The 14,603-nt window shown below is 35.2% G+C and overlaps 1 protein-coding gene across 2 annotated transcripts; it reads left to right on the top strand.

Annotated features, from left to right (window-relative positions):
- The first annotated feature begins 881 nt into the window (after positions 1-881).
- Positions 882-13,832, top strand: LOC126826927 (endoglucanase A). 2 transcript variants are annotated; one of them, XM_050556079.2, is made up of 11 exons: positions 882-1,063; positions 3,867-5,201; positions 7,674-7,832; positions 8,644-8,828; positions 9,304-9,463; positions 10,023-10,134; positions 10,593-10,743; positions 11,124-11,268; positions 12,328-12,493; positions 12,765-12,955; positions 13,317-13,832. In XM_050556079.2, exons 2-11 carry the CDS (start codon positions 4,889-4,891, stop codon positions 13,355-13,357), a joined length of 1,623 nt encoding a protein of 540 aa, XP_050412036.2. In that variant the 5' UTR covers positions 882-1,063; positions 3,867-4,888; the 3' UTR covers positions 13,358-13,832. The 2 variants fall into 2 exon arrangements, with proteins under 2 accessions (XP_050412036.2, XP_050412038.2); XM_050556081.2 differs by lacking the exon at positions 882-1,063 and adding an exon at positions 1,179-1,270.
- The last annotated feature ends 771 nt before the right edge of the window (positions 13,833-14,603 follow it).

Here is a 14,603-nt window from a genome sequence, read left to right as displayed (position 1 = left end):
TTAATAAGGCTTTGTAAATGGTTAATTCTGTTCAAATTAGATAGTTTATTGATAAAGGAAGTGTACAGTCTTCGTTTGCTGTAGTTCTTTATGACATATGTAACAAATGGTAACAAATGTATAAATCAAACTGATATTGCTGGATCTATCTTCAAGGGTAACGCGACACCAGTGAAACCCATCATAACTGTATTGCAGTTCTAGTTTTAGTTAATTTATCATGTTTTTTTTAAAAAACAATGATTAAAACCATGAATTTTAGAATTAGAAAATGCATTTGATATGATAATTTAAGGTGTCAATTGTAACCTATTTTTCATTAAATTAATACGACGGGAATGAAAGAAAAGTCGCTATAGTTACTCGATTACAATCAAAATCTAGTATATCGACTTTTGAACAGTACCCCGCGTCACTTCCCTGGCAAATAAAATTGAATTGTTCGATTTACCTTTAGTGTGACCCCGTATTGTACGGTATTGGACACACTCTAATGTCTTCAATCAACAATCGTCGAACAAAAGTAAACAGAAAATCTGGTCTAAAGTCAGATCTATCCAGTCATATATACAATACTTCAACCTTTGAGTGAAATGCTGTGATCCTTCTGGCCGTCACGTAAAATAATGTCATATTTGTTTTGGTAAGACAGAAGTATGTATTACTTGATTAACCAGTGTTAAAGTAGAGATGTTTCTTATATGTTGCCACTCAAAAAAGATAAAAACCTGACAGAGTTGTAGTAAACTTTTGAAATGATGTGAAAAAGATACAGTTAAATTCTTTAAACCAATATGTTTGAAACGCTGTGCATTTGGATTCTTTAATCAAGTGTATTGTTTTTATTCTGCGCTTTCAACATAATATTGTGGTTTTATCTGGATTTTTTGTTATGATAAAGGTATGTGTCTGGAACATTAAAGCAGAGTGGGTTTTCGGTTACTGTGAATAAAGTTGTTGGCGTATTTGCATTCTATTGTAAATAATTACATTTTTTTTTAACTCAACTGTTCAATTTAAGATCGAAATAAGCCTTTGACATTCAGATTTAAGAAGCAAATCGGTAAGTTTCGTTTTCTGTAGAAAATTTTAATCTTTGTTACGTTTTAGTATGACAGAATGCTTGAGGATGATAAAATAGATTTGTGAATAAGTGTGAGGAAGGAGGAAGTGAGAGGTACACAGTGTGAATAATGTATAATATTGTAACATCACATGTTTAACACGCCATGTCACCAGGTAAAACATAATTCTGTGTGAACCTACTAGGGTAAGTTTCATGTTTAGCTTTTCATATATACAGTTATAGAAAATGTTTAACGTCTTACTTGTCTATACCAACCGGTATACGCCGTGCAGTGTATACTATGCGTGATTGTATTTGTCTGGTAATCTACCCTTATTCCGATTTCCAACTGCCGGGGATCTTTTTCGTCCCATCTGAGCGACTAGACGCATTTTCTTGTCCGACCCTTCGCCCTCCAGTACTAAAAAAACCAGAGCAAATTGCTCGCTCAACAATCCCAGATACTTACCGAGCCACCGTTGCCCCAGTTAAGACATTATGCACCGCCCAAACATTATCGAATAATAACCCTTTTTATTAAAATAATTACACTATGTCTGATTTTTGTCAATTTGGAAGCGGGGTTTACGCACCAATAAAAAACATTTTTTTAGTACAATAACAGATCATCCAATTTTACAGTTTTAAAGAAATAAAAAATCAATTTAACATTTGATTATATTATTACCGTAAAGAGGTACTGAGGGATTACATTGCAGGTTGGATGGCCGAATAGTTAGCGCGTGCGAGCTGCATCGTAAGATCTGTCATTGAGTCAACTGACGTAGTTTCGATTCCCCGGTTGTACGTGGCAAGGAGTAGGATCGCCTGTCCAACCTCGTGGGTTTTCTCATGGTCATCCGGTTTCCTTCCACTGCTAAAGACCCCTACTCGCAAGCGAATTATTGAAATAAAATTGAACCATGTGTTAGTCCCGAAATGACCTAGTTTGTGTCAAGTGGACGTTAAACCCCATTTCTCTCTCTTTTTCCCCATTTTCATACAAGGTTGTATACTGCAAATTTCGAGAAGATGCTGAGCTATCGTCGAGTTATATAGACGTTTTAATGTCAATTTACAAATCATGCTTAAAGAAAACTCGTGAAAGTGGAAAATACCTATTCCATGTAGGCCAGTACCGGTACTTGAAAATCATTTCTTTTTATATAATATTGTTATCTTAGCTTCAATTCGAACTACTTAATATTCATTGGTTAAAACGAAAAAATTATTAAAATTATCTGAAATATGCATAGCAAATATTAAGGATTAAAAAAAAAGAAAAAAAAAAGAAGCCACAGTTTTTGAAATATATCTAGGAAATACGTGTCGATTAGGTTGATATTAACGAATATAAAAATATGTTATTGCAGTAGAGCAAACATGTCGGTGTTTATTAAAAATACATTAACGCTAATTAAACTGGTTAATCTTCTTTATCCCATTTTGTACAAAGTTATCACGTAAATTTTCTAAATTTAACTTTTTATGGTCGGAAATCTTTTCTCGGAATATTCCTCATACTACATACGGAACAGCCCACCTTGTCCGATATTTGTTAAATATGCCGACACGATATTAAATTTTCTTTTTGCATCAGATTGACAAAATTAATCAAATGTATTTTTTTTCTGAATGGGTTGGATGTCACCAACAAATACATATATTCTTTCGTTCTATATAATTAAAAAAAACCCCCAAAAACCCATTATATTAATTAAAAAACCCTTTGGGCATATGTAATTTGTATACCTATATGATTTTGCGCATTAACCAGTATACACACTTAAGATAAAGAGATCTGTTAAATTTTTTTTTAAAAAAATTGAAAAATTCAAACAACGTCTTACGCTCTGAGTCACCCCTGCTACCATGGTGGTATTATTGTTGGGTTGTTTGAGAGAAAGGCTGTTTGAAACTTCCTTAAAAAAAAGGTCCGAACCTTTGAACTGTTCGCATTGCTAATTAGTAAAATCCTCGTATCAAATTATTTGCAAATCTGCAAATGAATGACAAAAACGTTCTGCAAACGTGATCTGGTCTTAATATTTTAGAGTAATTAAATAAAACAAAACAAATACCACAAAAAAAAAAATCAAAAATTCAAAATTATCTAAAATTGTTTATTTTATTTTTAAATGTGTTCATAGAAAGTATGTGAAATAAAACAGAGATATATTTTAAGGAAAACTTTCTTGAAGATAACACCTTTTTTTTAAGATAGTTATGTTAATCTGGTAACTTCTAATATGTTTTTTTTTATTAGATTGTGAAGTGGCAAATAAATAATTTGTCTACAATGTAAGATTTGAAAATCTCATATGTATTGCAGACCAATACGATTATTGCAATTCCATCTGGATTTTATCGGGATTTTATTGTCTAAAGATATAAAGGAGTGTGTGGAAATAAAACACTCTGGTGCCACGCTCTTATTGGTCAGTCCAGTGTGATTGTCGACTAATATTTTGGTGTGACTCCACCGAAAGTACTAGTCAATTTTTATGTCAATCCTAGAATTTATAGTATAAATAAGCCGACTACCATAGCTTATGTCAGACGAAGTTAGATACTTAAGTGCAATGTATATACATCTAACCTATTACAGATTCTGGACTTTCAAAAAATACTGTCTTAAACATAGAAGCAAGATAATTATAAAGTTATAAAAAGTCGAGCAGTTTTGTTTTCCTCAAGCCGACTTATCTGATATTAAAAAGTGTTAAACAGGATAAGAGGATCATATCTCATTTTTTATAAGTAAAAAAAGGAAAAACTTAATACTGTTATTTCGTTTCAGTAAAGGAAGAAGTTTAAGCTTTCCGGTTATGGTATTTATAGTATCTATGGGACTCAAGGAAAATGATCAACCACCCTAACTTAATTAAAGCACGGAAGTTGAAGGCTGCATAAGGCGAATAACAGTCATACGTCGTTTTTACACTGTTGGATAGACGTATATTTTGTATAAACCCATGGCCAAACCAACACCTATTTTATACCGTGTTAAAGAGAAAGTGATGCAGAAAGTGAAATTTCATTACATTATTTTTACCCGCTTTTGATACATTTCTTGCAAGAATTGGGATTGACGGTGTCCAGTGTGCTTGGCTTATATGGATGCTTGTGAACATTGTCACGATTTCAGATTTTGTTGAAATGTGAATTTATATTTTTAACATAATTTTACACAACTAACAGCTAATTTCCTACTTTCATCTGTGTGATTTTGTTATTGTTTGAAATGTATGGTTGTTGAATTTAACATTTAAAACAGATAGTTTTGGTGTCACGCTTTAAAAACATTGTAAATTCATCGGAACTTGACAAGAATAGTGAGTGGCGAAGTAAACTCTGTGATAAACGTTTGGAAATTCAGTAAACATTTCAACGTAACTCGACGCAATATATGTTTAGAATCCCATAAAACTGAATTTATTTTCAAAACTAGCTATAACCTACGATTCTTAGACTATTATTCTGTAAAATGTCGTTTTTGTATAGATAACGGACATAAAATGTGAATTTTAAGCGAATAAATAATTCAATACTAAGATGACTTTCACCGATAGAATCAACATCGTTTTCAAGAAGTTGGTGACATCGAGATTGTTCAAATGGGGTGTTTTTAGAAAGTACAGATATCATGTTAGTGGATGATGACCTGCTAGGGAATGCTACTTTCACTTTGCCGCCTGATTGATTTAAGAACAACTGCTCAAAGTGTATAAGAACAATTGAATGGACTGGATCTGATTGAATTTGTTCGGTTGAGGGGTTTAAGGATACGAACGTCTAGATTTGAAAAATCGAAAATTCAAAATGGCCGAACAATCTGTCTCAAAGTTCGTAGTACTGCCACTTTTAATACTATATATGTTTATGCCGATTCACGACTCTATCTTCTTAATTAGACCGTTCTTAAAGGGGCCATTAACTATAGAAGTGCCGAAACATAATTTCTGGCCGTTTATACCTGTTGTGCCACCTATTCAAGACAATAAAACGTATTATAGTATACCAAGACACAATTTCTGGCCATTTATACCTATAGTAGCACCATTCGACCCGGATGTGAGTATAACAACACCCTCTATACCAACTAGTACCATAGCCTGGACAGACAATGATGGAGGTATGTAAGTTGCATTATATATACGGAACTACAAAAGAAATCTCAAATTAAAAATACATTATGGGAGATTGGATAACGAGTTGGCAGTTCTCATTATAATAGCTAAAAACTAGATAATGTAAAGGCCATTTGCTGAAAATGTCATTCAAATTGATCCACTATGAACCGAAAACTAAGCGATTGAAATTTCCGCCAAGCCTCGATCATCATTACGATAAACAGCATAGTCTCGATTATCCATTTAATCGTTAAATCGTGAAGGAAAGTTATGCAGTAAATCGGTTCATAATCCACTAAAGATCGCAGGCTAGCGATGCCATCTAGAGTTGATTATGGTCTGGATAGGTTAATTAATGTCTAATCAATAATTAAGATAACATTTCAGGCCTAAATAAAGACCTGCAATAGACCGATTTAGCTCTTGCATAATGTATGTTTAATTTTTAGCTAACGTTTAACTGTGTACTAATATCCAACTAAACAATATAAATATTAAAGTATCGCGAAAATGTATACATCTATGTGCATGCTTGTATTCGCTCTATTGAGCGGACAAAAATATCCCTTTTTTCGATAGAAAGTCGATATCCATCTTTTCACACTAATGACAGAGTACGGACTTTTAACACGATGAAAGAAGAGTCACGACCCCGATGTCTTGCCTAGTTTTGATTAACTTCAGGTTTTCGTCCCATCCCATCCCTTTGTCCTGCACCACTGAGAAGGAGGAATCAGACCGGATGAACTGTCGCGGCCAACGCAGGGATCGAACACCAGACCTCCAGGTTTGCGAGCCAACGTCTTTCTCACTAAGCCACCGTGAGCCCCTTACTAGCCCGTATTAAGTAAAACCAATAGTAGGTCGTCCTTGCTCCTGTTGGACAAACCATATAACTAGTATTCTTATTTTAGGGACAAACTGATCCGTAACAAATTTCGGCTCGACCGCCAATAAAGGCTTTGCATCATCAGTATGGAACAGTTTGCACCCGAAACGGAAGTTATAACGTTATAAATCTTCATGGGGGGAAATAACACCTCGTTGATAATAATCATGATGCCCCACATAAATTAGAACACGTGTGAAATACCGGATTTCAACGAGGAATGTCGATTGTAAACACACCCTTTATTTGTGGTATCGTAGGTTATAGATGGACTGTCAACGAATAGGAACCAAATGCCAAAAAATGACGATATAGCACACTATTTACCTTAGCGGAAAATTATATATCAAAGTATTGAACCGTTCGGGAATGACCGCTATAATATATCTGGGACTGCTCCTTTATTGATCGCTCCAATAGTTTTTCTAGTTGACATTCCTGAAGATGATTACTTTTATCCAGTGCCTTGTCAGTATTGTCAAAATGACAAAAATTTAAATTTGGGTAACTTTTTGGCAACGACTTTATGCTTACTCACCATTGAAGTGTTTCAAGCGATTTTTTTAGACATAAATTTTATATAAAATAGAAGCATTTAATTTTACGAACAAGTATCTAAAATAAATTCTTTGTTCGATTTGACAAGGATTAATTTTTTATATATATATATATATATATATATATATATATATATATATATATATATATATATATCATTGCTAGTAAAATATCAAATAGTAATTGCTGATGAATTGTTGTATGTGCAGTTGGGTTAAATTTTATTTAGTTTAAGGTATAAGCGTGAACTAGTGTTGTTTATTGATATGTGGGTAAAGGTATTATTGTCAAGTCGCTGAGAAACAATATTTACCTGTGTACTGTCCGTAAAGCTAATTATCTTAACTTCAACTCGCGATATGAAGAATGTTAGACATGAATGACTAGACGGCTTGTCAAGTGTCAACATTAAAAAAAAAGAATTTTCATGATGTTGTAAAGAGCATATTTCTTTAAAAGCTTAAGTTTTCTAAACCTTGTAGCCCTTTTCCCTATCACATACTAACTATATAAGCAAGTGTATGTCAAGGTATAAGCGGATAAAAAAACAAAACAAGCTAGATATTAAATGCATAAAATTTAAACTAAATGTCAGAATATTGTTACTAAATGAAAATACATTGGGGGGAGGGGTGCAATACTGGAGATATTAATGTCAAAATTTATCAGTCTATTAATAAATTTAAATAATCCACCTTAAGGTAGTCGAAACTGGTCACAACTTGGAATAAATGGATGTGACATTAATTTTGTAATTGTAGCTTGATGAAAAGCTGTTTAATTCAGATTATTGCCTTTACAAAAATTTTCACTGCGGATATTGGAATTTCTGATCCGGATGGGTACTAGATGACATATACCATTGGCATGAGGTTCATGGATGTAGTCACCAGGACCGACATATAATATAGGACCAATTTACAACTTGGTTCAAAGACACTTTGCTCAATGCATGTATTTCTTTTTCGAGATTCAAATAAATCTTGTAGCAATGTCAAATTCTTATAAACTATAATGTTGTTTGTAGGTTATGATTATTCGGAGGTGTTGGGAAAATCCCTTTTATTTTACGAAGCACAGAGATCAGGTCGTCTACCGTTAGCCAGAAATGTTGCATGGCGTGGTGATTCAGCTACGAATGATCAGGGGATATTTGGAGAAGATTTGTCTGGTGGCTGGTATGACGGTTGGTTTGGGTTCAGTTTTCTGTTTCATGGGAAAATACAATATTGAAATTGTTTTTGGCCGATACTGCACAATATAAACGAGAATTTTATAAGATATAGCCACATAAACGTCATATGTAAACTTGTGGTTGGTCACATTAGACATGCACTGTTTTGTCAAGATAATACACGTCTCGAAATGGAATGTAAGACTCTTTTACCATGACACCAAGAAGATGGTATGTTAGATGGAGAGGGAGAGGGAGAAATGGGGTTTAACGTCCACGCAACACAAACTAGGTCATTTCGGGACTAACATATGCTTCAAGTTTATTTCCATAATTCGCTTGCGCGTAGGGGTCTTCAGCAGTGGGAGGAAACGGGAGAACCCACGGGGATGGACAGGCGACCATTCTCCTTGTCACGTACAACCGGGGAATCGAAACCACGCCAGTTGACTCAATGACAGACTTTATGAAACAGCCCGCACGTGCTAACCATTCAGCCATTCACCCCCCCTATGTTAGATAGATTTTGTCTTGTGATAGCTTCAAGTACTTAACGACTTGAAACATTTTTGGATAGTCTGTGTTGTATTCGTGTAATATTTGATCTATTTTCTGTCAAAGAGTTCAGGGTGTGGTGTTTATTAGCCATTGAATACAGATATATAGTATTAGAGTATGGAGTAACACAGATAATGCAAATAGAATCGTTAACAAATTCTTGTGACGTAAAACACATTTACCAAATATGTCATCATGGTTATCATCACCCTCTTCCTCCTCTTCATCATCGCCATCTAAATTTTGTAGTGTTGTTTCATTGTAGCTGGGGATTATGTAAAGTTTGGTTTACCTATGGCAGGAGCGACAACTCTACTAGTATGGGGATTGATTGAGTTTAAGAGTGGTTATGAAGCAGCTGGGTTGTTAGCGAACATTTATGATTCTGTTTTATGGCCATTGGCGTATTTCATGAAAGCTCACCCAACAAAATTTGAATTTTATGCTCAGGTAAGTGGGGAATCTGGCACATAATTGTCTTGTGAACAGACACATTGGCAGACTGAGTTCTGGTTCCTCGGGCCAACTAGTTTCCTTGGATCATCTACCGATATTGAGCTGTCTGCCCCCTTGTCCCCAAAATCTTGTGAACGCGAAATAGGCTACTGTTTTTACTGGATCTGTTTCAAATCTCGTCTGGATAATTTTATTCTTGAGAGGATGAACCCTATCGATATTTAGTATTCCACGACCTTTAAATCGGAGCCCGGGGACCCTTGGACCACGTCCACCAGTCCGATGCCCTGTCCACGCCTGCACTGAAATACATAAGACTAAACATATCAAATTTAGTGACAATGTTTTGGAGTCTTCCTGTCCAGCATGAATCGCCTGGATTAAGCATCCTATCCTAATAAGAGGTAGTTCCCATGGCAACCGTTAAATACTGAATATGCTGTTAACATTACAAAATTAACTGTTATAGGTTGCCGACCCGTATGTAGACCATAGTTATTGGGGTCGACCAGAAGATATGAAGATGTATCGACCTGGATATAGATTATCACCAGAACGACCAGGAAGTGACGTCATCGGAGAAACAGCTGCGGCTCTAGCTGCGGGCGCAGTAGCGTTTAAATCACGTGGTTAGTAGGTGTACCTCTTGTAAGGACACAGTTGACCTCTTTTATTTATATGAATGACTCATTAAATTGCTATATTAAAAATTATAAGATCAACGCCTGTCTGTTCTACTAAATTGAAAATTTAACTGAAATTCAACATAAGACACCAAAATTCGAATTCAGTACTTTAATTTTTCACATAATTCAAACAGATTCTGTCACATTCAAAACCAAAGTTCAAACATTTATGTTTGTACTGTTTCCTTTCAAAACGAGAACCTCCACGCTTGCTTAGAAGGTTGGCCATCCATGCTGTATATAATATTTGAATAACAATACAGTAGCTTGGGCCAGAAGGCTTGATTCATTTTGTCGTAAACGTGGAGAAAATACTTTGACAAATTTGAAGAATCTGAATTAAGCTAGTAGATCATAATTGTGTTTTAGAATGTTATAAATAACTATATAAATGAATACACTACTCGATGTGTAGGATATGGTAGGCATAAAGCGTATATTATACAATTAAAACATTGTCAAGATGGCGTTAGTGTAAGGGGTAACTTACTTCATTTTACAGATGCCCCGTTAGCTCTACAAATGCTAAAACATGCAGAAGAACTATTTGAATTTGCGGAAACATATCAAGGAAAATACAGTGATGTGTTGACAAACGTTCAAGAATTTTATGCGTAAGTTGTGTATCTGATCTTTTGAATTATAAAATCTACCCATAATTACTGCTACCATATGTTAAATAAACGCCGGGTTCTATATGTTAAATGGCCTTCTGGTACCATGGCATATGACCTACTGTCATTATATTTTGAGATATTGTCATACTAGCATAAGGTTAAATTTTGTAGGATCACTTGTACAAAGGTAGGTAGGAAAATTTGCGTTTCTGTCTGCTTTTTATGAGATTACAATAGTCATATCAAGCATGTTCCTTTACGTATACCCAAATGTGTACACGACAGAGCTTTGTCCCATCTAAACTATAAGGCAACCGTTTAGGTGTCTTGTCAACGCCAAGATGTTTTACCTGCGACTGCTACACATTCTTCTTGTGTGCTCTGTGCTAAAAATATAATATAATATATACCCACATTGTCCTGTGACCAGGTATTCCATATTCCCTTATTTGTAGGTCTAGTGGCTATGAAGATGAATTATGCTGGGCTGCAGCCTGGTTATACAGAGCGACAGGACTCAAGAAATATTTAAAAGCGGCGGAACGGTATTATAGACGAGGTAGTTCCTGGGCTCTGTCCTGGGATGAAAAGAGAGCAGCTTCCATGGTAAAGTATATAAACGCTTAAAAATACTTTTCTCAACTGTCTGCGTCCTAAATTCTATCCACCTTTTAAATATAATTTAGTTTATCTTAAAGTTAGAAGTGAATGTAGCATATATTGTATCAGCATCGTTAATTATATTAGCAATACAGCCGGACCTGTCAGAAGTCATTGTAAGGCGACACTGGGCAATATCGAGCAGAATGTTCAAACAGGAAGATAAATCTGTCGGGTTTCGTTATCGTTTCTATACGATTCTATAGTCAGCAATTATGTATCCGTTACCGATACTAAGTAAAGCGATTACAATTCACCAAAGTCAGTCAAACTGAACTTGTATTGAATAACCAAGAGTCTGACTGACGTTTGATGTTCTGTTTCAGGTCTTGTTATATACTTTAACCAAACAAGATAAATATAGAGAAGATATAGAATCAACAATAAAAGACTGGATGCCCGGTGGATCTGTTCAATATACCCCAAAAGGATTAGCCTACAGATTACGGTGGGGTTCGCTTCGATATACAGGTAAATATGAACTGTATAGATTTAACCACCGTAGTCGTGTTTCTGGGGTTTAAACTTGTTTCCTATCGGCGGGTGTAGTGTCATGGGTCTTCTGTCAGACGTGGAGAGCGGACGACATGCTAAAATCGGTCGCCACCTCCGGCGTATGACCCATGCATCTTTTCTTACTACATATATTAGTAGCCTTGTGATCGTCTAGTATTTTCACTTGTCGTCTTTGCTTCCCCTTCACGTTGTGTATTCTTTTCTCCTCTATCTCAGTTAGTTAAGACGTTTGTCTCAGTAGTTATAACAATGCAACAGTTCGTTTTTTACATTTTATATATCAAGCTGCTTACATATGGTACAATGCATAATAGAATAAAGTCATTCTTTCAAACCCTATCCAGCCTGACTCGCTGGGGCGAGTCTGCTGATAGAAATTGCTACATCTTTTCCCTTCTAGAATCAAGCTGTTGTCTAAAAAATTCTCACAAGTATGTAGCTTTGGGTTTTGGACCACCAATTAACTAATTGGTCAAATATGCTGTAAATAATTATAGAGATTGGTTACTCAAGCCGAATGATGCAATGGGTAAATTTCAAATCACGTGTTAAACATGATATTCTCATTCCCACGAAACCAGCTAATGTTGACCAAATTATAACTCTTTTTATATAACAATCTGTCATTCATTCGCTCACTTTGATTTAAGTACATATATGTGAATCTAATAATTTGCCAAAGATATTAATTGATTCAATGCTACTAATTTAAAGAGCAAACATTCTACAAAAGTCTTACACGGGTTCGTTGGTAATTCCCTTCGATATACAGGTAAATATGAGCTATACATATTTAACCGCAGTCGCGTTTTGGGGGTTTAAATTTGCTTCCTATTGGCGGGTTCGTTGGTAATTCCCTTAGGTTCATTCGGTTAATTTGTATGCTTTCCTGGGTCGTGTGGAGGTATGCGTCTTTACCCTTATGTAGGCGGTTCGATTCTAGAACATCCGATACTGGCATAGCAAAAAGAAATATGGTGCAACTTTATTTTGATATCTTTGTTTTTCTTTTAGCGAACATGGCGATGATCGCCCTGATGTCAGCCAATGCCGGCATCAATCCCACAAGATATCGCGTATGGGCGAGGAAACAGATACATTACATGCTTGGGGATGGTGGTAGAAGTTATGTTGTAGGATTTGGTGTGAATCCACCAACTCGACCACATCATGCATCCAGGTAGTTAAACTTATATTTAATTTTATTTTAAAGGCGTAAACATATTTTTATTTGTGTCTAAAATAATCATTGTTCATACGTATAATATATGGATGGTACCCCACTCTCCCATTAACACTATACACAGTGTTTCTATCAGACTATATGTTTGAATAATCAATCATGATATATGCATCTATTACTTACTCTTTCTAGAACACAAGGCAATTCTTTTCGTAGATAACAATAATATTGTATCGTTTGTATACCATGCTCTGTTCTCTTGTTTCAGTTCTTGCAGCTCTCCACCGTGGCCGTGTACTTGGGCCGACTTCTATAAAAATGGGCCTAACACTCACACCTTATACGGAGCCTTGGTTGGTGGACCAGATGAATTTGATAATTTTATAGATGACCGAGCCGACTATGTACAGAATGAAGTCACGTGTGATTATAATGCTGGATTTCAATCGGCAATAGCGGGTAAATAACTATAGATCACAAATATAATTAGGCCTGGTAGAAACTCTGCATCTTGGCCTGTTAAACGAAATTAAACTTTTATTGTCATTTAAATTTGATAACATAATATTCTAAACATTATTTTCAACAAGCATACTGTAATAATAATACTAGTGGGCTAACGTAACTTCTCGAATGTGATTGGTCAGTGAATTTTTCCAATCCGCGCATGCAAAGCGCCACCAGGGAATCAATGGCAGTCTAGAATTAGGTTATCCCTTATTCTAGACATGACCAAACTGTTTGTGTGTTGTATACTAGTAAACTGTATTTATCATTATAGAATAGGCCATACTTTTATATCTATGGTTTTCTTTTACAGGTTTAAAAGAACTCCAAGTTAGGCACCGAAACCATTTATAACAAGATGGCTACGGAAACATTGTTACATTGGTGGACTGTTTTACTCTATCCGAACAAATAGTGTGTATCCAGTTGTGGTCGAACTCGTTATTGATAATTCCGTTTATGAGACATGTGAATAGGGTTACCTCCCCTGTAACATATATCGTGTTGAAAATGCACGATTGTCACGTATAACAAAACGGCAATGTTTCTTCGTACATTAAAACCTTTCTCAGGTTCAAATACTAACTAGTGTAAAAACCTGAACTACGCTAGATGTCACCTTGGTGTGTAAAACTTTATAATGATTTATGTTCATATGCCCAGACTATCTGTTGTCAAGAACACCCGACATGGCTTATAGTAAATGCAGCCAAACAGCAACAAAAACAACAACGCCAGACTGGAAAATCATGTGAAAACGGACATTCTGAAACAGGGATGAATTCAGATGCTCGTCCACGATGTCCCAATTCTTGTAGTCAAATGCAACTATCAAATCATGTGAATGACCCAGAGTGTACACAGAATCAGATTATAATGTGTAATGTGCATCATAAAATTTAATGAATCTCTTGCACATGTCTTAATTATAGCAATAACCGATCAATCTTTGACCTGTAGGTTTCCTTCAAAGTAATTACTGACAGGTCGCTGGTAATGTTTTACATGTATATAATTTCCCATTGCTTGATTAAAACTAGAGAAGCCTAATCAAAATGTCACTCAGTAAAAATCTGTAATTGTGTACCATAGAACTGTGACGGGGTGTTCCCACTTAGCCGGCAGGCTTTGATGTCAAATTTTGCCGCTAATCCAGAGTTAATCCTAGAACAATGGTGCTATAAACTATAGTTCATATCTTTTTTAAGACTAAAACTGTATTGATTTTAACAAATTTAACTTGTATTAAATAACTTTAATCTTTACATTATCTGGTTGATGATTGTGTTTGGTTCCAACAGTGGTAAGAACATCATTCTTGGTGTTGACAGTAGCTGGACAAGTTTTTGTTGAACATTTCCAATTGACGGCTTGACTTTATACTGAACTTGTAACTATTGTGTATTAAATATCGGCCACCTCGATTATTGGAGATAAAGCGAATATTAACCTGAACGTTTGCCATTTTAAAATAAATATAATTTCGACACAGATCGACCATCTATTTATATTAATATAGTGAATTGATTTTATTAAGAGGGATTAAGAGCTCATTAACGCTGAACACTAGTGAACAGTTCTTGAGTGACTACTTTTAAAC

This window comes from Patella vulgata, chromosome 7 (genome assembly GCF_932274485.2).
Source record: "Patella vulgata chromosome 7, xgPatVulg1.2, whole genome shotgun sequence".
NCBI classification, from domain to species: Eukaryota; Metazoa; Mollusca; class Gastropoda; family Patellidae; genus Patella; species Patella vulgata.
Note: the sequence above shows the minus strand (reverse complement) of the source record. Positions and strands in the feature narration are given on the sequence as shown.

Excerpts from the sequence above, each read along its gene's own strand:
- LOC126826927 (XM_050556079.2), top strand. The coding sequence starts at position 4,889 with ATGGCCGAACAATCTGTCTCAAAGTTCGTAGTACTGCCACTTTTAATA. Across the intron at positions 9,464-10,022 it reads AGTAGCGTTTAAATCACGTG|ATGCCCCGTTAGCTCTACAA; the intron begins GTTAGTAGGTGT and ends TTCATTTTACAG. Across the intron at positions 10,135-10,592 it reads AACGTTCAAGAATTTTATGC|GTCTAGTGGCTATGAAGATG; the intron begins GTAAGTTGTGTA and ends CCTTATTTGTAG.